Raw genomic sequence first — 27984 nt, 5'->3', positions numbered from 1 at the left:
TTTATTACCATTGTGCCTAAGAAAGAAGGAGCATCTTGTATCAGAGACTACAGACCTATTAGTCTCGTGGGGAACACTTACAAGATTATTTCTAAAGTGCTATCCAATAGACTCAAGAAGGTTCTTGATGTGTCAGTTTCGTCCTCCCAGAATGCGTTTGTGGAAGGTAGGCAGATATTGGACGTTGCTTCGCTGGCAAATGAACTTGTAGACTCCAGAAGGAAAAATAGAGAACCCGACTTACTATGCAAGTTGGACCTTGAGAAGGCTTTCGACCATGTCAATTGGGAGTTCCTGGATTTCATTATGATGCGGATGGGGTTTGGGGTAAGATGGAGGGGATAGATCAAGTTCTGCATTTCCTAAGTCAAATTCTCTGTCCTGATTAATGGTAGCCCATGTAGTTTTTTGGGTAGCTCTAGGGGTCTCAAGCAAGGTAACCCCCTATCTCCCATGCTATTCATTCTAGTGATGGATGCTCTGAGTAAAATGATGGATCGTGCGGCTGGCGGAGGCTTCTTGAGAGGAGTCTCAGCTCCGATCGGGGCGCTCAGTGCTCGAAGAGTCTCTCATTTGCTTTTTGCGGATGTCACCCTGGTTTTCTGTGATGCCGATATGGATCAGTTGACCTACCTGAAGCAGGTCCTGCAGTAATTTCAGATAGTATCAGGACTCAAGATCAACCTCGGCAAGTGTGAGATTCTCCCGGTGGGTGAGGTTGCTAACATCGATGCTTTGTCTTATGTTCTCAGATGTAAGGTGGGCTCTCTTCCCACTACTTACCTGGGTCTCCCATTGGGCGCTTCGCATAAGGATACTGCGGTTTGGAATCCAGTGATTGAAAGGGTTGAAAAAAGATTAGCAAGCTTGCAGAAACGGTACTTGTCAAAAGGCGGTAAGGAAGTGCTTATTAAAAGCATCTTATCGAGTATGCCCACCTATTACTTGTCCATGTTGCAAGCTCCCGTGAGCATCACAGAAAAACTGGAGCGGCTTCAAAAGAATTTTCTTTGGGATACGGCGGAAGGAACTAAAAAGTTTCATCTAGTGAATTGGCAGATAGTCACTTCCCCAAAGAAGTGGGATGGACTTGGAGTAAAAGATCTTAGGGTATTCAACAAAGCTTTATTGGGGAAGTGGCTGTGGAGATTCGGGGTAGAAGAGCATGCTCTATGGAAGGAGGTCATAGTAGAAAAGTACGATTCCATGGAGGGGATTGGAGGACCAAGGCGATCACAACACCTTTCGAGTGTGGCATGTGGAGGAGCATCATGAAGAATTGGGAAGCCTTTAATGGCAACATCACTTACAGGGTGGGAGATGGAAGGAGAATCAGCTTTTGGAATCATAGGTGGTGTAGAGAGGATACTCTGAGGGTTTCTTTCCCCCACGTCTTCAGAGTTTCAAACCAGAAGGAATTGATGGTTCAATAGATTCGCAAGGAGCATGAAGGGGAGGGGGGGGGTAGTATGAGGCCTCTCGTTTAGAACGAACATGCAAGATTGGAGATAGCGGAGCTCCAAGATTTGTTGGCATTGCTATATGGGCAAGATAGGCCCCCAACCATCTTGTGATTCTTGGAGATGGGGGTTGCGTGGCGCTGATTTGTTCACCTTAAAGTCCTTTTACCAGAGTTTGTTAGTGAGAGAGGAGGCCACTTTTCCATACTCCTTGATGTGGATTCCTAAGGCGCCCACGAAGGTATGCTTTTTTGCATGGCTAGCGGCGAGGGGAGTGATCTTGACTGTTGAGAATTTGCGAAAGAAAGGAATTACACTTGTTAGTTGGTGCTACATGTGTAAAAGCTCAGGGGAAGAAGTTGATCATCTTTTGTTGCATTGTCCTGTGTCCTCGGGTTTGTGGAGGGCAATCCTGAATCTTTTTGGTGTTCAATGGGTGATGCCAAGCACTGTAAAGGAAATGTTATATAGCTGAGCTGGTTTCCGTAGAAGAAGAAAGCAAAAGGCGTGGAAGTTCGCCCCGTTAGCTCTCATGTGGATAGTTTGAGGGAGAGAAATAGGAGAGTTTTTGAGGGGATTGAGTTTCTTTTTCACATCTTAAGAATAGTCTTTTTTTGATCGCTTTTTGGTGTACTTATATAGCCCCTACTTGTATAGAAGATTGGACGTCATTTGTAGACGTCATGTTCTGATGTAAATTTTCTACTTTTTGGTATACTTCTTGTGAGTTTCTCCCTTTTGATTAATACAATTTACCTTAATAAAAAAAGATTAATTCAGTTAATAACTTCTGTAAGATATGCTCAATATATCCTTTATGATAGTGAAGGTTATGTTGGATGATTCCACAAGGAACATGGAGATTCAGCATTCAAGTGCTACTATGACTTTCTGTATTGTGAACTGTAACTTGCATAACTATAACTTCATGAAGGACACCTCTTTCACTCACTCACTCTTTCTACCTCTCTCATAAATTAGATTCGTCCCATATCACCAGTCAAATAAAGACAATAAAATTGCAACGAGTTGTAAGGGTCTATTTAAATGGGTTATCCTCAGCGAGGGGACCACTAGTCTCTCAGACTTGATAGAAGTTGGAAAAGTCTTTTTTTTTCTTTTGATAAGGTAAGATTTTATTAAAAACAGTTAGCTTGATACTGGGGAATCACAAAAAAGTTGGAAAAATCTCTTTATGGATGCTAGCAGCATCTTTGCCTAGTTCAAAGCAATATTATTCTTGTCAAAGTAATGATCTTTGCACTACAACATACAACTGCCACAAGGCCTTTTTAGATTCTTGTCGAGCCAACCTAGATTTTGAGTTAATCGATTCCATGTCTTAAAATTTCTTGGATGTTCTGAGAAATCCTTTTTGTGGTTCTGTGCTTGAGATAGGTGATGAATGTGGGGCTAAGCTCGGACTTGTAACTGCTTGCCTGTTGAAGGATGAGTATGCCATACATGGGTGGGTCCATTAAGGAGACCCTGGGAATGGCTTAAATATTTTTAAAGTTCTATGGATGACTAACCAGGCAGGATGCGCCGTTGAGAGACTTTAGTAACTATAGCATGTTGGCAACTGGGAGTGGTGGGCTCGGTAGTTAGAAACTATAAAGAATGATAAAAGAAGAGATGTTGTGAATGGATTGCTTGATTATTCCTTTAAGCATGTTGGGGTTTACATAGTGTTAAGTGTTTACAAGTAATCATGAAAAGGAAAAGAAAAAAAAGTATAGGAATGGATGAGGTACTTTGTTGTTGGACTGTGCTAAAGCCTTTGATTTGGTGATTGCCAACTCGTGTTTTCCGAAAAAGGAGGAGCACTTGGTTACATTCCGGAGTTCGTTGGCCAAGACTCAAAGGTAAGTTCTACAAGGTTGTAGTTAGACCGACTATGTTGTATAGAGCAGAATGTTGGCCGGTCAAGAACTTTCATATCTAGAAGCTAAAAGTAGCGGAGATGAGGATGTTGAGGTGGATGTGTGGGCATACCCGATTGGATAAGATTAGGAATGAAGTTATTCGGAAAAAGGTGGGAGTGACCCCTGTGGAGGATAAGATGCGGGAGGCGAGATTGAGATGGTTCGGACATGTTAAGAGGAGAAGTATAGAAGCCCCAGTTAGAAGGTACGAGCGGTTAGCCTCGGTGGGAAGTAGGAGGGATAGAGGTAGGCCTAAGAAGTCTTGGGCAGAGGTTATTAGGCAGGACATGACGCAGCTAGAGCTGACTGAGGACATGACCCTAGACAGGAGGGTGTGGAGGTCAAAGATTAGGGTAGAAAGTTCGTAGGTAGTCGAGCTATTCGCTTTGTCTTACTTAGTTCGCTAGCATTAGTGTTAGTATGATATCTTTAAATCATAGATGGCTATTACTACCTAGAGTTTGACTGCATTCTTGGATTCAATCTTATTTATCTTGCTGTTATTCCTACTTGTTGCAATTACCTTTTCTTTTTCAGTCGTTCTCTAGCCGAGGGTCTATTGGAAACAACCTCTCTACCTTTCCAGGGGTAGGGGTAAGGCTGCGTACATCTTACCTCCCCAGGCCCACTTGTGGAAAACTATTGGGTTTGTTGTTAGTGAAAACCGTGTTCTTTATATCCATAGGTAGATGTTGTGCAGATTGATCCTTGCGGGTGGGGGAGGGATGGGTGTCCGACATGAATTCTTTGTGCCTTAGGTAGCTGAGGCGCCTCCCAATCTCATTATCAGAGGATTGGTTGGGAGATGGAAGGGCTTGGGAAACTGCAAGGTAGGTAGTTTGTCTTGAGCGCATGTAGCCTAAAGAAAACCACCCAGGTCAATAACTCCTTCTAACATGGGTCACTTGGCCTAGAAAAAAGGTCAAGTACAATCCCCTGTTCCATCAAAGGAAGCTGATCGCAACCTAGTATATTCCCGCAGGTGGGGCCTGGGGAGGGTAGTGTGTACGCAAGCCTTACCTCTACCTAGTGAAGTTAGAGAGGCTATTTCATTGCACTGGTCTTAATCTTTTCTTAAAAACCTGTCCATCTTTTATTTTGTTTGTAATCCTTGCAATTTGAGGCTCTTTTGTCATTGCATTGAGTAAAGCAAAATTGCTCGAACACGGGTGCAGGTGTCGGACACGGGTGCGGATCTAGACGTCGGATCCTTCGAGATGTAAATTCTAAGATTCGGGGATACAGATCCTAGTACGGATACGAATGCAGGATCCGGCTAAAAATAATTAAAAAAAATAAAAATATAAAAATATCTCATAATTGTGAAATACTTACGTATAGCTTGTAAAGTATAGATTTCTTTTTGTTTTCACAAGTTATAGATAAGTAAATGATTGATTTTCTAGATAAAGTGTGCTATTTCTTCAAATTTACCCTGGCTATGGCTCTAATTTCGGGAATCAAATCGTATCTCGTCTCCAATTTTTCCGTCCATCGTGGTCAAAGTACCCAAAATTATTTGATCAAATCCGGTACGGATTCCATACCTACACCCATACTAGTGTCGTGCCGACATGAGTGTGACGCCTAAACTGCCATGTTGGAGCAACTTAGGAGTAGAGGGTTGTAGCTCAAGCTTTATGTATCTCTCTCTATATTTTTGTATCAAGTAATAAAAATTTATTAACGTTTGAGCAAAAACTCCCGCACGCAAGAAGTAAAACCAAAAAGTAGAAAACCTACAAAAAAAATGATTTTCTACAAAATGATACCCAATCTTCTATACATAAACTCATAAAGGGATCTCATGGGTGCACCAGAAAAGAAATAAGGGATAAGAGGCTGCTCTTTAGTTGGACAAAATTCATCTCTATCCCTTCCATAGCTCTCCTAATTCTTTCTCCCCAAACAACCCACATAAGTGCTAGTGGAACCATAGTCTAAGCCTTGCTCCTATTTCGTCCACCACAATCCGACGGAACATTATCTCTTTCATAGGGCTTGGCATCACCCAGAGGGTCCCGAACCATCCTCGAGTTTCCCACCATAACCTCGGAGCTACCCGGATATTGTAGGAGGAGATCGTCTACATGTTTCACCCGAGTCCTTACTCACGAAGCACCAACTGACATATTGAGCTTGCTCTTCCAAAGATTCTCGCTCGTCAAGATTATCCCTCTTGTTTCGAGCCTATGGATCCAAATTGATCTAGGTGGGAAGGCAACCTTCTTCATTATCAGCAACTTCTCATAATATGATTTAACAGAAACCTTCTCTCTCTATGTATGTGTATATTTATATATATCAAGCTGACTTGGAAATGCAGGTAGAAGTATATACTGTATTATAAAGTTAATACATTCCCTTAATATTGCCTCCATTTTACAAACATTTAATGCTCACATGAACAGGTTGAGTTGGCTGGTAAAAGTGCAGAGTCTGAGCTGTTCACAAATGATGAGCATCCTCAATATGAGATTTTAAAGGCAAGCAACCTCTATTTGTCTTTTAATTTAATTTTCTCTTGACATCCTTATTTATGGCATCTTTTTATTTGGTTATTAATTTATTCATTTCAGAGGGAAGTTTTCAAGTCCAGAAATAAGGAGGTTGTCCAACTGTTTGAACATGGGATTGGTATTCATCATGCTGGAATGTTACGTGCTGACAGAAACCTAACAGAAAGACTTTTCTCTCAGGGACTTTTGAAGGTATATTGTTCGCTTTTCCACTTATTCCCTTACATTTTTCAATCTTTTTGGGTTTCTTTTAATCTTTAAAAACCCTGGTCATTGTTAGGTCCTTGTTTGCACAGCAACTTTGGCATGGGGAGTCAATTTGCCTGCTCACACAGTTGTGATTAAGGTTTGTGAAATGCTTGTTCCTGACATATCTGTATCCTTTAAGAGGTTTTGGGTGTAATTTGATGAAGCATATTAAGAATAAACTTAGAGGATGCTTGCATTCCAGTTTTAATGCATGCTCTGCATTACTGTTTTATTTTGACTTGACTGCTATCTATCCAGCCTTAGATGACTATTTTGAGCTTGAGTTTGGTACCTGATTTGGGTTTAATTTAGATTGAGTTCAACTGGATCATTCTGCATTAAAGTTTGCTGTAGAATTAGTTAGCTCAAGTATGAAAAATCGTTTGTATCTTTATTTGCTATTCCAGCAATATAGGATGACTGTTTAAGCTGAGCTTCTAATATCTAGCACTATTGAAGAAGCGGAATTTTAACCATAAATACTAAAATAAATGTGCAGTTAAATAGGAGAATGAAAATCAACTTGCTTGACTTTGTTGTGATAATTTGAAACTTAGAATTCTATGTCCATTAAGATCTTTTGGTCCCTTATCTGGTTTTCAGTTTTGTTTTCATTTTCTCTTTGTGTATGTTTTTGTGCGTTTTATCACGGTTGAGCTTAGGCTTGAGAACTTGTTCAGTTTTTTTTGTTCAAACATCAAGGCCTTACCAGTTTAATTTGAAACTAGGAGATATATGCTTGACTTGATTGGATTGCATCGCTAACCTCCCATGTGGTTGTCCTTACTTCATTGCATGGTTCACTAAAATTAGTTGGATCTTGTATGTTGAAAAGACCACCTTCATCTGATTTCCTATCTTAACCATCAAATGAATTCCTATTCTTTTGATGGCGTATATTTTTTAAACAGTTTTTCAACTGATCAATTGAAAGTTATGGTTGTGTTCATATGTTGATGATTACAATATGATATTGGTATTATGCTAACTGAGCTCAACCATAATGTTAATATTTCCATTTGAATCATTTGTTATAATGTCTTGGACTTTGCATCTGATTAGAACTCAGCTCATGGAAGAAGCACAATGTAATATCCTGGATTAACTATGCACTCCATTGAGAGTGTTCTCCATTAGACCAAATGTTCCATTATGTTTTGGTCGCTAATTGTCTTAAATTTCACATAATATCTCTTGCTAACACAATTCATGGTGCTTGGTCCCTAGTTTCATCTGAAACATGTACAATATATGTAAATCATGTAGTAAACTTTGTTGAGTCAATTGTATTAATTGAAGCTTTTCACATTGTTTGTAAGTTAGTTTTGCAGCTTTTTTCAGTTGACATATTCTTTTGCGTGATAAACCCTGTGACGTTGTGAGTAAATACTTTAGCAATTCATCTCTCCAGGGAACTCAAATATATGATCCAAAGGCTGGTGGATGGCGAGATCTGGGTATGCTAGATGTTATGCAAGTAAGACTTAATTCTCCTTCTTCTTTGTGTTGCTATATCTTATTCGTTAGTAATGTTGATCGGCTCTCATTTATTGTGTTATTGTTTAATGTTCATCCCTGGTAGATCTTCGGACGTGCTGGAAGACCTCAATTTGATAAAAGTGGTGAAGGCATTATAATCACTTCACATGACAAGTTGGCCTATTATTTACGTCTATTGACAAGTCAACTTCCTATAGAAAGTCAGGTAAAGTTTTTATTCTATACCAATTCTAGACCTTTGTTGTCTATTTGTTTCCTATGTGCAGGCTGCAGATATTTGAATAATTCTCTGAATAATTCCCTCCTCTAACTGTTATAGACAATAACATGGTTATGTAAAAACTTGAAGCTTTTGTATCATCCTCAAGATTTCCTTAAAGCTCTCATATACCATAGTAGATGTTGCTTTTTTTACTTTTCCAGCAAAATAGTGAAAATAATTATCATGTTATCCATTTCCGTCTTTTGTAGATAGCTGTTTTGTTATTCATTTCCGTCTTTTGTAGATAGCTGTCATGTTAATCATTTCTGTCTTTTGTAAATATCTGTCAGTTTGAATGATAGGTCTAAAATATCGAAGTCCTTTCGGACAATATTTTAAGAGATTAGCTTCACTTGAAAAAAGTGGGTACTGGAGATTCCCAACTCTTTGCAATTTCTTATCTTCGTCAACACCAAAAACCATGCCTCAGTCCCAAACAAGTTGGTGTCAGCTATATGAATCCTTACTAACCATGTTTCTCCCATTAAAATTCATCTCAGGCAAGCATTGTTTATTTGACATTCTTTAAAGATTCGGTTCATTGACTCTTTTTCTGAACTTCTTATCTTGCAGTTTATCAATTCCTTGAAAGATAATCTAAATGCTGAGGTGGTACTGGGTACTGTAACAAATGTTAAGGAAGCTTGTGCTTGGCTTGGTTACACTTATCTTTTCATTAGGATGAAGATGAATCCTTTGGCCTATGGCATAGGATGGGATGAGGTATTTTTTTCATTTATTTTGGTTTGTAAATCATTGTAGACACATACTTTAGATTTATTTACATATTATCAGGGCATTTTAAACCCATGTATTCATCTATTCCAAAGTTGAAAAAGTACAAAAGCCCACAAGAATATGATAAGCTACCATGTCTTCAAAGTTGTCATGTACTTTTGGAAATCCTTTTGGAGTCTAGTACAATAGTTGTACACATAGTCATGCATTGTCCAGGTGCAGGGCGTTTAACTACATTCATCTTATTTTTGTGAACATAGAATAGTGTGAAATTTCTCTTTTTTTTTTATACTTCCTTTTCTTTTAGAAATGGAGGGTGATTGAAGTGTTGAATGCTTGAGAAATTAAATGTCCGTGTAGGTGAATTTAATGTACCGTATAAATATAAAGGAATTGATGGGTTATTAGACATGTGCATTAGTAATTGTGATTAAATGGGAGCACAATAATTTGATCTTTTATATTGAAGAAATACTTCAGATGAACAAGTCTTGCTTGGCCCCCTAGGCTCTTCAGTAGAAAGCTTTTCCCAACTGCCCCCTGTGACTCATTTAGTAGTCAGAAGCTGGTTCAATAATACACGTCCAGCAGCACTGAACTGTATTGACTCTGAAGCCATATATTTGGTGATGCATAGTTGGATGTCAAGACTACTCCAGAGGTTTTTTCACGTTGGCTTTTCTTGAATACAGCTTCAATTGTCACTAAATGACATTTATAAGTGTGTAAATGAAATGTTGTTTGTATTTGAAGATAAAACCAATTTGAGCTACTTGTTTTTGCAAGAGGTTTGGGGAAGCAGTTAAATGATGTTGCTATCACTATTTTTAGCTGAAGCTATCTTTTCTCTTTGGCAGGTCATGGCAGATCCATCATTAAGCTTAAAGCAAAGAGATTTTATAAGTGATGCTGCTCGTGCTCTTGACAAAGCAAAAATGATGCGTTTTGATGAGAAAAGTGGGAACTTTTATTGCACTGAGCTTGGTCGTATTGCAAGCCACTTTTATATCCAGTATACTAGTGTTGAAACTTACAATGAAATGTTGACACGCCATATGAATGAAAGTGAGGTACTTTGTTTCATTTGCCATCTCATTCAGTTGATGGATCATGAAATTTGCTTCTTTCAGTTATGGTCCTTTGCTGGTGAGAATGGAGTTGTCAGCAGGGAAAACTACTATCTACAGCTTGTTCTTAAGGCCACTGCTTACTATTTGTTTGGGCAACGCGTTCTTATTACTTGAGAAGGGTTACATCTACATATAGTTGATTCCTTGTATCTACTGTAGTAAATGTGCTCCAAAATTGGAATAATGGTCTTTAAGATAGAAAAGGAGTCGAATACAAAACCTGAACATAATAATTGTCATTGAAACTGTCTTTTTTAATTGATATTTTCCTAGGGATATCAGAGTAATTTGATGTGCATGCAGTGCTATTTTGGGAGTGATAATGAAAATCATTCCCAAACAGATATGATAAAGGTCATTCCCAAACAGATATGATAAAGGAATCTACATATAGTTGATTCCTTGTATCTACTGTAGTAAATGTGCTCCAAAATTGGAATAATGGTCTTTAAGATAGAAAAGGAGTCGAATACAAAACCTGAACATAATAATTGTCATTGAAACTGTCTTTTTTAATTGATATTTTCCTAGGGATATCAGAGTAATTTGATGTGCAGGCAGATGCTATTTTGGGAGTGATAATGAAAATCATTCCCAAACAGATATGATAAAGGTCATTCCCAAACAGATATGATAAAGGTCGGCATATTTTAGGAAATTATTGTTCAAAAGATACAGAATTTGCTGCTTGTCAGATAGAAATGATCCTCTGTTTCGTTCTGTGTGACACGCTTTTCCTTTTTTGTTGGTTTCACATTATTTGGCACATTCGTTTTACTTGTGTAACCCATTTATCAGCACAATGTCCAGCTTAAATTCTTATGCAGTATCACATCTGATGATGTTATTTATGGAAGAAAATTCATAGTGAACTTGAACAAGTAGAAGAATTTTTGTTCTAGCAGCAATTGACCTTAAAAGTAAGTGAAGTTTCTTCTTAGTATAAACTAAACACTAACCCATGTCCTGTAAAATAGGAAGGAAGTGAGCGTTCATTTTTCTCTAGCTAAAGTATTACTTCAATTGTATGTGTATAACATTTATCTAGGTAAGTTGCTATCTGTTCAAGTTTTATATGGCCCTCTTTGTTATGTTTCTTAATTGTGTGCTTCACAAAATAATTTCATTTAACAGTGACGAATTCTATGTGCTAGGTTTTGCCATCCATTGTTTTTTATTGTGTTTCCTCTGACATCTATGTTCTCACTGGCTTGTTAGTTGATAAGTATGGTAGCTCATTCTTCGGAATTTGAAAATATTGTGGTCCGAGATGAGGAACAAAATGAGCTTGAGATGTTGGCTCGCACATATTGTCAATTGGAAGTCAAGGGTGGTCCATCTAACAAATATGGAAAAGTTTCAATTCTTATTCAGGTCTTGGTTTGCTCTTTGTCCATTAAAAACTGTGTCGCCTCTCAGCATATAGTTTTTTAATTATGTCGATCGTATTTTTGCAGCTGTACATCTCTCGAGGATCAATTGACACGTTTTCACTAATCTCTGATGCGGCTTATATAAGTGCAAGCTTGGCTCGTATCATGCGGGCTCTTTTTGAGATTTGCCTCCGTAGAGGATGGTGTGAGATGTCTGCTCTCATGTTAGACTACTGCAAGGCTGTGGATCGCCAAATATGGCCCCATCTACATCCTCTTAGACAGTTTGACAGAGATATTTCATCAGAAGTTTGTTATCTCTAAATAATTTTCTGCTAAATAAAATTTCGATTAGTTTCAATATGTTTTAATTAAGAACTGGTGTGTCAGATATTGAGGAAGCTTGAAGAAAGGGGAGCTGATTTGGATCGTTTACAAGAGATGCAAGAGAAAGATATTGGAGCTTTGATTCGTTATGCACCTGGAGGAAAGGTAAATCATCTTTTACAGGTTTTGGTTTGAGGCATACCCTATGACCTTCAGTTAAAAGAGTGTTTCACAATTCCAGGTTGTTAAGCAATTTCTGGGATATTTCCCATTAGTCCAGTTGTCTGCTACAGTCAGTCCAATCACTAGAACAGTTCTGAAGGTGAATACATTTCTGCACTTGCTTTTGTTCTCTTGTTCTTGCTGAATTTTACTCCCTTTTTCCCAATACTGTCCAATTTCCTTCCTGGATAATCGAAAAAAATGTGTCCACTTTACTAAAACAATCTTTTTCCTACCACATTTTAGTACTTATCAATAGCATATGAGCAATAGGGTAACATGGTATCATCCTATATACCTAAAAAGCAAATTAATCATTAGTTAATTACTGTCTCTACCTGTGGGGCCACTTCTTCTTATGCAACTATACAATTAACGCCCGACCACTGGCTGGTCAAAGAAGAAAAACTCAGAATGAGGAGAATGAGATGGAGGAAGCGTTTATCTATTTCTTCTATTTTTATCAAATGCAAAGAGAAAGATTGTCATGAAGCTCCTTTATTAGGTTGTTAGCGGAAACGTAAAAGAAAGAACACAAGATTTAACGTGGTTCGGATCAAAATAATCCTACGTCCACCAGAGAACAATTGTCCTTTTAATATTAACAAAGGAAGGGGAGATTTCCCAATTACACTTAAGAGAATTTCTCTCTTAACTCTCTACTCACTACAATGTATTGTATTATTTTGGGATGATTTCTACAAGTGAAGGAGTGCATCTATTTATAGAGGTAAAGACCTCCTCTTGATGTCATTGCTGACATCAAACTACCTCCTCTTGATGTCATGGGTGACATCAAAGGAGGAAGCTTCCTCCTAGCATCCACACCAACTCTTTCCACCAACTCTTCCAATTGGCATGCCATTGTTGACTAAACATAAACCAACATTTTCAGCATGCCATTGTTAACTAAACATAAACCAACATTTTCAATCTCCACCTTGGTTTGCGTTTCGAGCGTGTGAACAACTCTGGCCAAAACTTCTAAGCTTACTGGGCAACCCCGTTGTAAGAAACAAGAAGAATCAAACCATTGTTGAACATGCCACCTCCACCTAGCAACTGTTCTCTTCGGAGTTGCATCAGTTGATGCACACCCCCGCCAAGTCCTTGCAGTGTGCAAACTTAGCGAGCGGGACTATCTTGGTCAACATGTCTGCAGCATTATCATCTGTGATAACCTTCACGACCTTGATAGTTCCCTCATCAATAACATCTCGAATAAAATGAAATCTGACATCAATGTGTTTAGTGCGCTCATGAAATCTCTGATTTTTCATTAGATGAATAGCACTCTGACTATCACATCTAAGAGTTGATTCCAGCTGAACCAAACTCAATTCCGCTACTAAACTTTTCAACCAGATAGCTTCCTTTACCGCCTCCGCTGCTGCCATGTATTCTGCTTCTGTCGTAGACAAAGCGACAATCGACTGCAAAGTCGACTTCCAACTGACGGCACTGCCAACGAGGGTAAAGATGTATCCAGTTGTGGACCTTCTTCTGTCAAGATCTCCTGCATAGTCAGAATCCACATAACCGAGAATTGAAATACCTGTACCACTTTTTCGAAAGGTAAGACCAACACCAGAAGCTCCTTTGAAATATCTCAATATCCACTTGACAGCTTCCCAATGCCTCTTTCCTGGGTTGGACATGTATCTACTTACCACACTTACAGATTGAGCAATATCTGGACGTGTGCATACCATAGCATACATAATACTACCAACTGCACTGGCATAAGGAATCTTTGACATATGCTCCACCTCATCCTCGGACTGAGGCATTTGTGACTCTGAAAGTTTAAAATGAGGAGCTAATGGTGTACTTACAGGCTTGCACGTTTGCATATTGAATCTCTCGAGAACCCTTTCAATATACCTCTTCTGAGAAAGATGTACAACATCGTCTTCTCTTGAAATCTCCATACCAAGGATTTTCTTTGCAGCTCCTAAATCCTTCATGTCAAATTCCTTACTCAATAGTTTCTTCAAAGCATTTATCTCTGTAATGTTGTTAGCAGCAATAAGCATATCATCAACATACAACAGTAAATAAATCATTGAGTTACCAGACATCTTCTTGTGATACACACAACTATCAAATGCACTCCTTGAGAATTCATGTGTAGTCATGAATGCATCAAACCTCTTGTACCACTGTCTAGGGGATTGCTTCAAACCATACAAAGACTTCTTTAGTTGGCATACGTGATCTTCTTTTCCCTCAGCTAGGAAACCTTCAGGTTGATCCATATAGATTGTCTCTTCTAGATCACCGTGTAAGAAAGCAGTTTTGACATCAAGCTGTTGAAGCTCCAAGTCAAATTGTGCAACCAATGCTAGTAGCACGCGAATTGAGCTATGCTTCACGACCGGAGAGAAAATCTCATTGTAGTCAATTCCCTCCTTTTGGCTGAAACCTTTTGCAACCAATCTCGCCTTGAACCTAACATCTTCCACTTCAGAAATTCCCTCTTTCTTTCGGTAGACCCACTTGCATCCAACTGTCCTCTTCCCCTTTTGTCTTTTCACTAAGACCCATGTCTGATTCTTGTGAAGAGACTCCATCTCTTCAGTCATGGCTAACCGCCATTGTGCGGCATCCTTGCAAGAAGTTGCTTCAATATACGAGGAGGGCTCCAGATCTTTAATCTCTTCTTGTGCAGCTACGAACGCATATGCAATCAAGTTTGCTTGATTTATAAGGCGTTCCGGTTCTCGTGTTTGCCTCTTCTCCCTCCCCTTCGCAATTGTGTATGGTTCATTGACAGCAAGTTCTTCAACGCCTACATCTTCTGACTCATCTTTAACCTGAGTCTCTTGATCCTTTTCCTTGGCAAGCTCCACCGGAAGCTCCACCTGCTCGTTGTTCTTGTTTCCTGAAAACTCCACGGAAACTTTACGGGGATCAAGTATAGAGGATTCATCGAAGGTGACATCTCTACTAACTATAAATTTGAGTAAAGACAAACACCAAAGTTTGTACCCTTTTACTCCATCCACATACCCTACGAATATGGCCTTCTTAGCCCTTGGTTCAAGCTTTCCTTCATTAACGTGATAATAAGCTGGACACCCAAATACTCGTAAGTATGAATAGTTAGAGGGTTCACCTGACCATACCTCATTCGGAGTCTTAAAGTCAATTGCCGATGCTGGAGATCGATTGACAATATGAGCAGCAGTGTGAACTGCTTCAGCCCAAAATACTTTGGACATTTTGGCTTGTAGGAGCATACAACGAGCCTTTTCAAGAAGAGTTCTGTTCATTCTCTCGGCAACTCCATTCTGCTGTGGGGTATGCCTGACAGTCCTATGTCTTGAGATCCCATGAACCTTGCAGAATTCATTATACTCTTCATTGCAAAACTCCAAGCCATTGTCTGTGCGAAGATACTTGATTTTCCGCTCCATTTGATTTTCAATCAAAATCTTCCACTCTTTAAATGCTTCAAAAGCATCACTTTTTGCCTTCAAAAAATACACCCAAACCTTTCGTGAGAAATCATCAATAAAAATGAGAAGATACCTCTTTCCGCCCTTCGATGGAAGTTTAGAAGGACCCCATAAATCTGAATGGATGTAGTCTAGCACTCCTCTTGTCTTGTGTTTGCCAGTGCTGAAGCTGACCTTCTTCTGCTTCCCTAGAACGCAGTGCTCACAGAAGTCAAGCGTGCTGATCTTCTCACCTTCCAAAAGTTTACGATTGCTCAACATCTCCAGTCCACGTGCGCTCATATGACCCAGTCTCATGTGCCATAGTCTTGCCTTGTCATCATTAGATAACTGCACTGTAGATGCATTTGCAGAGCCAACAATGGTGCTTCCGGCCAATGTGTAAAGGCCATTCTCCAGCTTGCCTTTCAGCATGACTAAAGAACCTTTAGTCACCTTCATAGTTCCTGCTTCGCTCATGTACCTGTAGCCTTGTTCATCCAGAGTACCCAAGGAGATCAAATTCTTCTTCAGATCAGGAACATGACGGACTTGTGTAATAGTCCTCACGATTCCATCATGGCAGCGAACCCGAACTGAGCCAATGCCAACTATTGCACAAGTTGCATTATTGCCCATTACTACGGTTCCTCCACTTTTCTCGTAGCTGCTAAACCAGTCTTTTCGGAACGTCATATGCAGAGTACAAGCAGAGTCTAACACCCATTTGTTTTCATAACTACTATTATTATTACACGATGTTGTTAGTACATAATCATTATCAAAATTATGTACCTGTTCAACTGTAGATGCACTCGCCTTTTCCTTGGACTTTGACATTGGGCAATCTCGTTCAAAGTGCCCCTTCTTGCCACAACCCCAACACTCTGTATTCTTCTTGTTCACACGAGACTTTGATCTGTGCTTTGATTTGGTCTTTCCCTGTTGGCTAGTCCGGCCTCTTACAAAGAGGCCACTTGCCTGGTCATCTCTATCTCCTTCAATGTGCCTCCGCACATCACTAGAGTTAAGTGCCTGCCGCACTTGCTCAAGCTTGATAGGCTCCTTGCTATACATCATTGAATTCTCAATATCACGATATCCTGAAGTCAATGAAAATAGCAAAGCACATGCAAGCGTCTCCTCCTCCCTTTTAATTCCTGCAATCTGTAAGTCCATGACAAGTTTATTAAACGCATCTAAATGATCTTGTAACGAAGTACCTGGCCCCATCTTAAATGTGTGAAGACGCCGTTGTAACAACATTCTTGTTGTCACTGATCGGTCTTGGTATAGCCCTTCTAGCTTTTCCCACAACTGTTTGGCCGTCTCTTCGGTACCCGTACTCACTTCACAAAGCACGTTAGGTGCAAGGGATAGTTGGATTGCACTCAATGCATCCCCTTCAATCTTCTCCTTGTCGGGAGCTGATATATCCGTAGGATACTTTCTGTCAATAGCATGGATTGAACCTTCCCTCCGCAGTAACGCCATCATCTGGATCTTCCAGATATTGAAGTTGTTGCGTCCATTGAATCTATCAATTTCAAACTTCATGGAACTCATATTTGCTTGTTCTTCCTCCTTGGATCGTTAAAGGATCCTGTCGCTCTGATACCAATTGTTAGCGGAAACGTAAAAGAAAGAACACAAGATTTAACGTGGTTCGGATCAAAATAATCCTACGTCCACCAGAGAACAATTGTCCTTTTAATATTAACAAAGGAAGGGGAGATTTCCCAATTACACTTAAGAGAATTTCTCTCTTAACTCTCTACTCACTACAATGTATTGTATTATTTTGGGATGATTTCTACAAGTGAAGGAGTGCATCTATTTATAGAGGTAAAGACCTCCTCTTGATGTCATTGCTGACATCAAACTACCTCCTCTTGATGTCATGGGTGACATCAAAGGAGGAAGCTTCCTCCTAGCATCCACACCAACTCTTTCCACCAACTCTTCCAATTGGCATGCCATTGTTGACTAAACATAAACCAACATTTTCAGCATGCCATTGTTAACTAAACATAAACCAACATTTTCAGGTGGATTTGGTTGTAGCTCCACAGTTTGTTTGGAAGGATCGATTTCATGGCACTGCACTGCGCTGGTGGATTTTGGTTGAGGTACCCACTTGTTGATTTATCTTTGTTTTGATGGATATAGGTCTTTATCAATTGATTTCTGAATTTTTTAAAGAATTTTGCCTTAGAATTTACGTGGTAATCAAAACCTAACATTGTAGATTTTTATTCTGTAGCTTCGAACATGCTTGTTTCTTGCATTATAAAAAAATCAAGCATCATATTGTGTATGTGGAATTGGGCCTATCCTGATTCACGAGGTGTCTTTTCTTGTTTACCTTTTTAGTTCTTTTGGTTTGACTTGTCTAGTATGTTGATCTTTCTTCTTAGTTCTATTGTTTCTCCGTACCGGTTTAACAGTAACGCATATAGCCGCAAGCAAAGCATAAAGGTGCTTTTGTTTGGGTAGTCCAGAAGGGAGATGATAGGTGATTATGCTGTGGCGAGATGATCTTGTATTTGCATTTGAATTACCTATGTTTCTCTTTTCGGTTTCTCTTTGGCAGTAAGGTGTTGAAAGTAGGTTGGATAAGAAGAAAGTCAGAAGCTTGGCGGAGGTAGGGTAATAGGATGCCAATAGCCATGCTGAGGCAAGGGCCAATGTCTTAATAGTTTATCGATTTCAGCGGTGAAGTAAATATAAACTTTCTGGTGGTAAATGGATGCCATGGCATGAGCCATGAGGAGATTATTGTGGTCGAAGTTATTTGCAAAGTAACTTATGTGTAAGGAAGAGAAGACTACGGTAGAAACAGAGGAATTACGCTTCGTTCCACTGCCTAGTTGTTGCTTATTAAGGTGCTTAATTTTTTACATTACAATATGTGATTGGGTGAAACATTTAATTTGTCAGGAACTTGGGAAGATTGTTCTATGAATAGTAGTTCTGTGTTCATTGTGATGATGGATATTCGCTTCAGGACCAAAACCTCTAACAAAATGGACATAAACTTACAGAATATCTTCTTCTCGGGAAAAATTGTAACACATGAAAGAGATTAGTGAATGGGTTGATAAGGGGCTATAATGGAAATGATGTTATTTTAACTTTTAAGACTATTCTGGTGCTAGACAGAGTGCAGAGATAAAAAGTAAGACATGGAAGAATCCTTATAAAAAAAGGGTAAGAAATGGAGGAAGAATAGGAATGTGGAAGAAACATAAGAGTGAAGAATCATATAAAATTTATTATGCATAATAGTTGTCTGTTTAAACACAGGAGGATACATGGTTTCTAAAGTCGCAGAAGGATACTTATGATCTATTGATCAACAGGGGGAAAAACAAAGGATACATATGATATAGGGGAAATTTTAAATGATGCCATGTTGGAAACAGTATCTCACTGACAATTTTAGGGGTGTATTCAAGATATCGTGGGTGACTTTCAAGATTGCTTGCTGTCCATTCAACTATCTTTTACTGCCCATCTTGTGATTCATCTAAAAAATAAACTAAACAACTTCAAGGGATGACAGTGGCTGCCTTTGAAATTTGCCCTCCACTTGTAATATTTTTTCAAACCTTCATGATTACTGTTTGCATCACATCTAGTTGGCCCGTGTAAGTCTTGTTTTTTTCTTGAATATACGTCAAATGTTCCAATTGGAACTTAAGATTCATTTTGCATGGAGGAAGGAATTCTCAATTTGAGCCATTTTCATCTTATGACTTAGCTAGGAATTTATTGTTGATATTTTGCTAGTTTATCTTATTAACATATTTGTCTATAACTGCCTTAGGATTCTGAGAATGACCACATTTACCATTCCGAGCTCTTCACCCTCACAAAGAAGATGGCCAGAGCGGAACCACATAAACTATCTTTTACTGTGCCAATCTTTGAGCCACATCCTCCGCAGTACTACATTCGTGCTGTTTCTGACTCATGGCTACATGCAGACGCTTTGTACATCATAAATCTCCACAAACTTGCTCTTCCGGAGGTTGTTTTATCAACTTAAACTCATCTTTATATTGTTGAATATCTGCAATACTTCCCAAAGTTTGAATGTTGGGCGTTGGTTTTCTCTGACTTGAATTTATGTTTCTTCAGGTCCAAACATCCCACACTGAACTTCTAGATTTGAAACCCCTTCCTGTGACTGCACTTGGCAATGGAACTTTTGAGGCCTTGTATAAATTTTCTCACTTCAATCCTATACAAACACAGGTGGATATCTAGTTTTTTCATTTCCTTAAATTGCAATAAATGTCTGGTTCATTAGTCAATATCAGCAGTAGCTTAATACAATCCTGGCAGGCTTTTCATGTGCTGTATCACACCGACAAAAATATCCTCTTAGGAGCTCCGACTGGAAGTGGGAAGACTATATCAGCTGAGCTTGCTATGCTCCATTTATTCAATACACAGCCTGATATGAAGGTATTTTTTTGCAACTTGTTTTGCTAGATACTTCCATGTGAGTAGTCGGTGGTTTTATCAGTTTCTTTTTGTTAATATACATTTTTCTGTGTGAGATTCTCCTCTGCGATATAGATTTCACTTTCCAACCGACCTTGAATAGTCCTTTGACATTTTCTGTGAGAAGGCACGGGAGAAAATATGATATATTGATATTGTGTGTTCAATACAATACAAGAGGTCCTTATTTATAGATATACTATACAAGGACATACTACTCCTATTCCAATGTGGGACAAGACTACATTATGTACATATCTAACACTCCCCCTCAAGCCGGTGCATATATCATATGGACCGAGCTTGTTACACATGTAACTAATACGAGAACCAGTAAGAGACTTAGTGAAAATATCTGCTAGTTGATCATTCGACTTTATAAACTTTGTAACAATATCTCCTGAAAGTATTTTTTCTCTGACAAAGTGACAGTCGATCTCAATATGTTTAGTCCTCTCATGGAACACCATAGTCCTCTCATGGAACACCGGATTTGACGCAATATGAAGAGCAGCTTGGTTATCACACACTAGTTCCATCCTGCTGATTTCTCCGAACTTTAACTCCTTGAGCAACTGCTTGACCCAAACTAACTCACACGTTGCCATAGCCATGGCCCGATATTCTGCTTCGACGCTAGATCGAGCAACTACATTCTGTTTCTTGCTCTTCCACGAGACCAAACTACCTCCTACTAGAACACAATATCCAGATGTAGATCGTCTATCAAAAGGTGATCCTACCCAATCAGCATCTGTGTACCCAACAATCTGCTCGTGGCCTCGATCTTCGAATAGTAATCCTTTGCCTGAAGCTGATTTTATATACCGAAGAATACGGACAACTGCATCCCAATGACTATCACTAGGAAAATCCATAAACTGACTTACAACACTTACCGGAAAAGAAATGTCAGTTCTAGTCACTGTGAGGTAATTCAATTTTCCAACCAACCTCCTATATCTCGTAGGGTCTCTAAGAGGCTCCCCCTGTCCAGGCAGAAGCTTAACATTCGGATCCATAGGAGAGTCAATAGCTCTGCAACCCATCATTCCGGTCTCCTCAAGAATATCTAAGGCATACTTTCGCTGTGAAATAACAATACCTGAGCTAGACTAAGCAACCTCAATACCTAGAAAATACTTCAGACTGCCCAGATCCTTAGTTTGGAAGTGCTCAAAGAGATGTTTCTTCAGATTAGTAATACCATCCTGATCGTTAGCAGTAATACAATATCATCAACATAAACCACCAGATAAATACATAGATTCGGAGCAGAATGCCGATAAAACACAGAGTGATCAGCCTCACTACGAGTCATGCCGAACTCCTGAATAATTGTGCTGAACTTACCAAACCAGGCTCGAGGGGACTGTTTCAAACCATATAATGACCTGCGCAATCTGCATACACAACCACTAAACTCCCCCCTGAGCAACAAAACCAGGTGGTTGCTCCATATAATGACCTGCGCAATCTGCAGAGTGCAATTGGTTGACTAAGAGGAGACAAGTCCGTAGTAGGTGCAGAATCTGATGCAGGACGTGAATCACCCGGGCCTGATGCTGGATGTGGACGACAATGATAAGTCAAGAGTGGCGGAGCTGCAGAAGGTTGAACTGGATTAGAACTGGACCTATAGGTGATGGAACTGGAGCTATAGATGGTGGAACTGGAGCTATAGATGGTGGAACGGGAGCTATAGATGGTGGAGCTGGAGATGTAGAGGAAGATGGATGGGAGATAGTGACTGAATCTCCAAAAGAAGAGACCGGTAGTACCTCAGAAATATTTAAGCGATTACCTGGACCTGTGAAGTATGATTGGGTTTCAAAAAAGGTAACATCAACGGACATAAGGTACCGCTGGAGGTCAGGAGAATAACATCAATACCCATTTTGCGTTCTCGAGAAACCAAGAAATACGCACTTAAGAGCACGGGGAGCTAACTTATCTGTTCCTGGAGTAAGGTTATGGACAAAACAAGTGCTTCCAAGGACACAGGGTGGAAGAGAGAACAAAGGTAAGTGGGGAAACATGACAGAGAATGGAACTTGGTTCTGGATAGCTGAAGATGGCATACGATTAATAAGATAGCAAGATGTAAGAACTGCATCCCCCAAAAACGCAACTGAGCATGAGATTGTATGAGTAGGGTACGAGCAGTTTCAATAAGATGTCTATTCTTTCTTTCAGCTGCCCCATTTTGTTGAGATGTGTACGGACAAGATGTTTGATGAATAATCCCATGAGATTTCATTTACTGCTGAAATGGGGAAGACAAATACTCTGGGACATTATCACTACGAAATGTGCGAATAGAAACCTCAAATTGATTTTGAATTTCAGTGTGAAAGGTCTGGAAAATAGAAAACAACTCAGATCGATTTTTTATCAAAAATATCCAAGGTGCACCTAGAATAGTCGTCAATGAAACTGACAAAGTAGTGGAATCGTAATGTAGAACTGACCCGACTAGGACCCCAAACATCTGAATGGACTAAAGTAAAAGGTACCATTTTCTGAAGCTTTGACAAACTGGGATGTCCCAACCGTTTATGTAATAAAGCTGGTGAATCAGTAACAGGACAAGTTGGTGATGGAAGACAAGATGTGAGTCCATGTGATTTAGCAAAGATAAGGTAATAAAGTCCATTTGATTCACACCCGGTACCAATGATCCTTCCAGTACTGCGTTCCTGTATAAAAACATGATCATCAAGAAATAAAACGGCACATTTAAGTGATTTGGCTAGGCGACTAACAACTATGAGATTAAAAGGACTATTAGGGACATAAAGAACTAAATCTAAAGGTAAGGAAGGAATTGGGCTTGCTTGACCTATTGCAGTTGCCATGGTTTGAGACCCATTGGCCATTGTGACTCTTGGAAGAGATTGAGAATACGAAATAGTAGTAAAAAGAGATTTGTTACCAGAAATATGATCCGATGCACCTGAATCAATGACCCAAGACTCAGAGGATGAAGATTAAGAGACACAAGTCACGCTATCACCTGTTTGAACAACGGAAGCTATCTCAGAAGATGTCTGCTTACCTGCTTTGTACTGAAGAAACTCAAAATAATCCACTAAAGAAACCATCCGACTATTCGAAGTATCAGTTCCCATGTCGCTACAATTAATAGTAGTAGGGTTAACTTGAAATAGTGGAAATTAGTAACTCCTTTGGGAAAACTGAAGAGATCGCTAAGAAAACACTGTTTCTGCGCCGGAAACTTAACAATGTTCTGCGTGGAAAATACTGTTCACGCCAGAAATACTGTAGCAGCCAGAAAAATTCAAAGTGGTCGGAATGAAATAAAACTAGTAGGGGTAGGATCGGAATTACCAGACGACCCAACTATTCTGAAGAAACTTTTTCATAAAATGGCCAGCAGTCCACTTCTGAAATCACTGTTCACGTCGGAAAAATATAAAAGTGGTCGGAATTTGGTGTAACCTAGATGGGTAGGCTCGGAATTGCAAGGGGAACAATCTTTCCTGAAGAGTCATCGCCAAAAAATGGCCGCAAGGTGGCCCATGCGATGTCGGAACTTCGCCGGAAAAGTTTCTTCCAACAGCTACAGTACCGTCGGAGATTTTCACTGGGGTTTGGTTGCCGGACAGTGACTACTCTTGTGGTAGTGTTGGATTTTGCACAACACTGACCGATACAAAGCAGATGCAAAACAACTTTGAAAAATCGCCGGAAAAAAGGGTTTCGGTGACTGATTTCACTTCCCGGAATCGCTGGAATTTATGCACAACGATAAATCTCTCACGATAGCTCTGATACCATGTGAGAAGGCACGGGAGAAAATATAATATATTGATATTGTGTGTTCAATACAATACAAGAGGTCCTTATTTATAGTTATACTGTACAAGGACATACTACTCCTATTCCAATGTGGGACAAGACTACATTATGTACATATCTAACATTTTCAATTAGAAAGTGTAAGAAGCAATGGCACTTATCAAATTGTGTGACGATGTTTTAGTCCCTCCAGCTCAGTTTAAAGCTGAATTTATTGGTGGGAGGGATTTAATACTTACTATCAGACCTTCAAAATGATCACCCACGTGCTTGGCGTATGCTCGAGAATTTAATTTGACGTGGATGAGAGCTGGATTCCTGAACATGTCATCGGAGCTGGATTTTAGGTGTACTTTGTCTGTGCAAATTTGATGTCAGTATCTTATCTCGTTTCAGTATGCTTTTACTGTGATCTGCTTTGCAGATCGGCTCTTGGCATGTTTTAATGCCATGTGTTAAATCACATCAGCTCTTAGATGAGTTTTTCTTGTTAATTAAGCAATCAGAGTTGAGATAGTTCTGGGAAAACCCGTTCAGGGGTCTAAGAATAAGAAAAATCTTACATTTATTAATCGTAAGAACTTGAGTTGCGAGCCTATACTGCCCCATACTGTAGTGGTTAAGTGAGCTGTAAATACAGAAAAGAGAAGGATATTTCTCCACCTATCTCTAATTGTTATTTTAGTGGATGCTATGGTCTTTTACAAATTTTTGTCGTTGATAGTGGTTGATGATAATTAAGTGACCTGTTCAGCTAGAGCTCGTTTAACTGCTTGAATTTCTTAAGTAATTCCAGAGAGATTTCTCTCTCTTGCATCAGTAACTGCAACATAAAGTGTGGGACAACCTTATGCTCCTTGGTTAGGATGTACAGATACCAAATTGATCCCATAGGGGAGACTAGGTACTTATTAGCCCCTTGGGAGCAGTTGGGATTAAGTCTCCTGATTCTGACCAGTTAATGGCTGTATCTTTTTTTTGATAAGTAATTAAAGATATTATAAATTTATGCACTAAGCCAGTGCATGAGGCACCAAAAAGCTAACAAAAAAAATACATCTCTGTTTAAGGCTGTGAATGTTGCTCGATGTGCCTTCAAAAATTCTATTGTTTCTGTTGATGGCTATATCTTTCTGTTGAATCTTAAAAAATAAAAAGAAGACACTACTACATGCTGATTCAGATTGTTGGAAAATTACATATTTAATTTTGTCTATTTAAGATTTCCCATCATTATACGTGTATCTCAACTCTTCAACTTCATCATTGCCTATAATCTTTAAGTGATTTTCTACCTGCAGGTTATCTATATAGCACCTTTAAAGGCTATTGTTCGTGAGAGAATGACGGACTGGAGAAAGCGTCTTGTTTCCCAACTTGGAAAGAAGATGGTGCGTGAAGTTTCTTTTGTTTGGGCATTATTTTTATGACTCAGAGATGTACTATCACTGCTAACTCAAATATTTTAAGCAGGTTGAAATGACTGGTGACTACACCCCGGATCTAATGGCTCTCTTGTCAGCAGACATCATTATCTCCACTCCTGAAAAGTGGGACGGTATCAGTCGTAATTGGCACAGTCGAAGCTATGTCACTAAGGTGCAATATCTCATTCGTTTTTATACCTTTGTTTGTTTGTTTGTTAAGCTATTTATACGTAATATCAAAATCATAACATCAACATTCTCTTCATGAATGCTCTCTTGAACATAATCAAATGTTCAAACCTACATCAATAGGTTGGGCTTATGATTTTGGATGAGATTCATTTACTTGGAGCTGATCGAGGACCCATACTTGAGGTACGCAGCTGATTATCACTGAATGTCTCTCATACTTGTATTGCAATTGCTTTGACTTGTCATTCTTTTTTTTTTTTCTTTTTCTTTTTTCTTCTTCTTCGTCTTCATCTTCTTTTTTTTTTTTTTTGTGATTGGCCAGTTAAAGTTATTCATATTCAAGCACTAAGTGAGTGCTGTGTTCAAAATATAGAAAAGGATAGTTCCCTTTTTAGATAGGTAGGGAGCTAACAAACTCCATCAAGTCATCTATATGATGCACAAAATTTAAATCTAACTATATTAGGTCTTATACTTCCTTCAGAGCATAAATTCCCTCCCTCTATGTAGCCCAAAGGACACAGAGAGAGAGAGCATTCCAGACTTTCCATCTACATAAAGTTTGTTTCAAATTCTTAGGCATCACCCATAACCCAAAAAAGATTAAAAAACGTGCACGACATCTCTTGTTTTTGCAAGAACAAATGATTAGCATTTACCAATTCACTCCCATGCATCAATTTGTTCGAATTGTATTGAATAAGGAGGCTCCCTTGACCTCGTTGAAGTTTACTTTTAACCTTTGCTATCAATATCCATGATACCATGTTTTGCCCTGAATGAGTTAATTTCTTGATATGACGGGAAACCCCTGCATACAAGCTTGTATACCAAAATCTGGAGAATTTTTTCAGGAAAGTACATAATGTTTGGTAGGATGTTAAGGAAACTGTTTTATTTCGAAATGGATGCTATTAAGAAACTCCATTGAGGTGTGAATTGGCTGGAAGGATGTAATGTTTGTTTTGTTCCACATTGGTGGAGAGATGGTTGTTATCTCCTTATATGGTGTCGGGAAATTCTTGCCTCATGAGCTAACTTTTGGGGTGGAGTTAGGCCCAAGGTCCATTTCTTATCATGGTATCAGTGACACTTCGCATGTAGCTTTGGGCGATGGTCGGCCAAACCTACTGTTCAACTGAATTTAAATCCTACATCTTTGTGATGATGGTGGGGCCAAACCTCAGCAAGGATGTTGAGTTCCTAAGGGCGAGTGTACCTAACACAATGGGCAAATACTACATCAGCATGCTAGGTATATAAAAGAAGCAAGCCTTAGACACTAATGACGCATTTTAAAGCCGTGGTGGGCCCAGGCCCAACACGAACAATATTACTAATTGGATGGTCTATTACATATGGTATATGTGCCAGGCCCATTCCTATTCTTAGTTTACCTAATGTTGGACTCATGTTATATTGTCCACGTTCCAGTTAACTAGGCCTTGGCGTGGGGGGTGTTAGATTATCGCACATTGGTGGAGGAAATGGTTGTATCCTTATATGGTTTTGGGAAATTTTCACCCCATGAGCAAGCTTTTGGGTTGAGTTAGGCTCAAAGTCCATTTGTTATCAGCAAGGAAAATAGCCTTTTTGGAAATCAGTGGATATTTTTCTCAGGATCTTGGTTGTGTCAGATCTGTTGCCCTCACGTGGTTTTGATTCATTGACTATATTGTAATCTCTTGATCATGTCTAATGCTGGATTTTCTGGGTCTAGGTTATTGTCTCAAGGATGAGATACATATCTTCTCAAACAGAGCGCTCAGTTCGGTTTGTTGGCCTGTCAACAGCATTAGCGAATGCACAGTATGTGTTTTATTGCTATATTTTTTACTCTTCTTTTTATGTACAAACGCGCTAATGGGTTTCATGGAGTTTTTGCTTTGTTGATTGTTCCGTTTTAGCAATAGATTGCTAGGTTACTACTTTTTATCTTGTTAACTCTTAAATGACATTCTTTCATGCTTTTTCAAACCCAGTAATTTGGCTGATTGGTTGGGTGTTGATGAAAATGGTCTCTTCAATTTCAAGCCAAGTGTGAGGCCCGTTCCTCTTGAAGTTCATATTCAGGCAAGTGGAGCTGTTGATTATAAGCTGCCCAAGGACCATCATCATCAAAGTAGACTTAAGTATATTTACCTACTATTATCATGCTTTAATAGTGATTTGTGAATCCTTTCCTTTAACAGGGATATCCTGGGAAGTTCTACTGCCCGAGGATGAATAGTATGAACAAGCCCGCATATGCTGCTATATGTACCCATTCACCAACAAAACCAGTTCTAATCTTTGTCTCATCTCGTCGCCAAACAAGGCTTACGGCACTGGACCTTATTCAGGTGAGATAACAAATCACGTTTGAACTGTATCTATCTAAATTTTTCTATCTCGTAGTAATGGTAACTAATCTGTTATGTTTTCTTTCTGAATTCAAAGTTTGCAGCTTCAGATGAGCACCCGAGGCAGTTCATAAACATGCCAGAAGATGCACTTCAGATGGTTCTTTCTCAAGTCACAGACCAGAACTTGAAGCACACCTTACAATTTGGAATTGGATTGCACCATGCTGGACTGAATGATAAAGACAGATCATTGGTCGAGGAATTATTTGCAAACAACAAGATTCAGGCAACTATATCATCTGAAAATTTTAGATCTGTAGGAGCAATAATATGCTGAAATTGAAGCTTATATTTGAGTCATTTTGGCTGCAAATTTCTAGGTGTTGGTCTGTACAAGTACGTTAGCATGGGGTGTAAACCTTCCTGCACATTTGGTTATTATTAAGGTACGTGTCTGTACGTAGTCTTAATCGCTTTCCAGAATTTGGTCAAAGTCAGGAATGCTATAATATCGTCTCCCTTTGCAATGCACGCTACCATG

At 39.2% G+C, this 27984-nt stretch overlaps 1 protein-coding gene across 4 annotated transcripts in view; it reads left to right on the top strand.

Annotated features, from left to right (window-relative positions):
- The window catches only part of LOC104224009 (DExH-box ATP-dependent RNA helicase DExH14), a 58571-nt gene that overhangs the window by 9022 nt on the left and 21565 nt on the right, over positions 1–27984 (top strand). For all 4 annotated transcript variants that reach the window (XR_011400359.1, XR_011400360.1, XM_070147779.1 and 1 more), the window contains 23 exons: positions 5797–5871; positions 5965–6096; positions 6185–6250; positions 7565–7630; positions 7736–7858; positions 8489–8638; positions 9511–9723; positions 11002–11157; positions 11241–11465; positions 11547–11648; positions 11725–11805; positions 17194–17274; positions 18975–19178; positions 19289–19405; positions 19496–19618; positions 24781–24870; positions 24953–25078; positions 25219–25281; positions 26819–26907; positions 27081–27171; positions 27291–27440; positions 27538–27729; positions 27824–27889. Coding sequence is in view for 2 of the 4 variants with exons in the window: in XM_070147779.1 (XP_070003880.1) it covers positions 5797–5871; positions 5965–6096; positions 6185–6250; positions 7565–7630; positions 7736–7858; positions 8489–8638; positions 9511–9723; positions 11002–11157; positions 11241–11465; positions 11547–11648; positions 11725–11805; positions 17194–17274; positions 18975–19178; positions 19289–19405; positions 19496–19618; positions 24781–24870; positions 24953–25078; positions 25219–25281; positions 26819–26907; positions 27081–27171; positions 27291–27440; positions 27538–27729; positions 27824–27889 (2781 nt within the window). In the remaining 2 variants the exon portion in view is untranslated. The remainder of the gene's footprint in view (positions 1–5796; positions 5872–5964; positions 6097–6184; positions 6251–7564; positions 7631–7735; positions 7859–8488; positions 8639–9510; positions 9724–11001; positions 11158–11240; positions 11466–11546; positions 11649–11724; positions 11806–17193; positions 17275–18974; positions 19179–19288; positions 19406–19495; positions 19619–24780; positions 24871–24952; positions 25079–25218; positions 25282–26818; positions 26908–27080; positions 27172–27290; positions 27441–27537; positions 27730–27823; positions 27890–27984) is intronic.

Source organism: Nicotiana sylvestris, chromosome 6 (genome assembly GCF_000393655.2).
Source record: "Nicotiana sylvestris chromosome 6, ASM39365v2, whole genome shotgun sequence".
NCBI classification, from domain to species: domain Eukaryota; kingdom Viridiplantae; phylum Streptophyta; class Magnoliopsida; order Solanales; family Solanaceae; genus Nicotiana; species Nicotiana sylvestris.
This window is presented reverse-complemented; position numbering and strand designations above follow the sequence as displayed.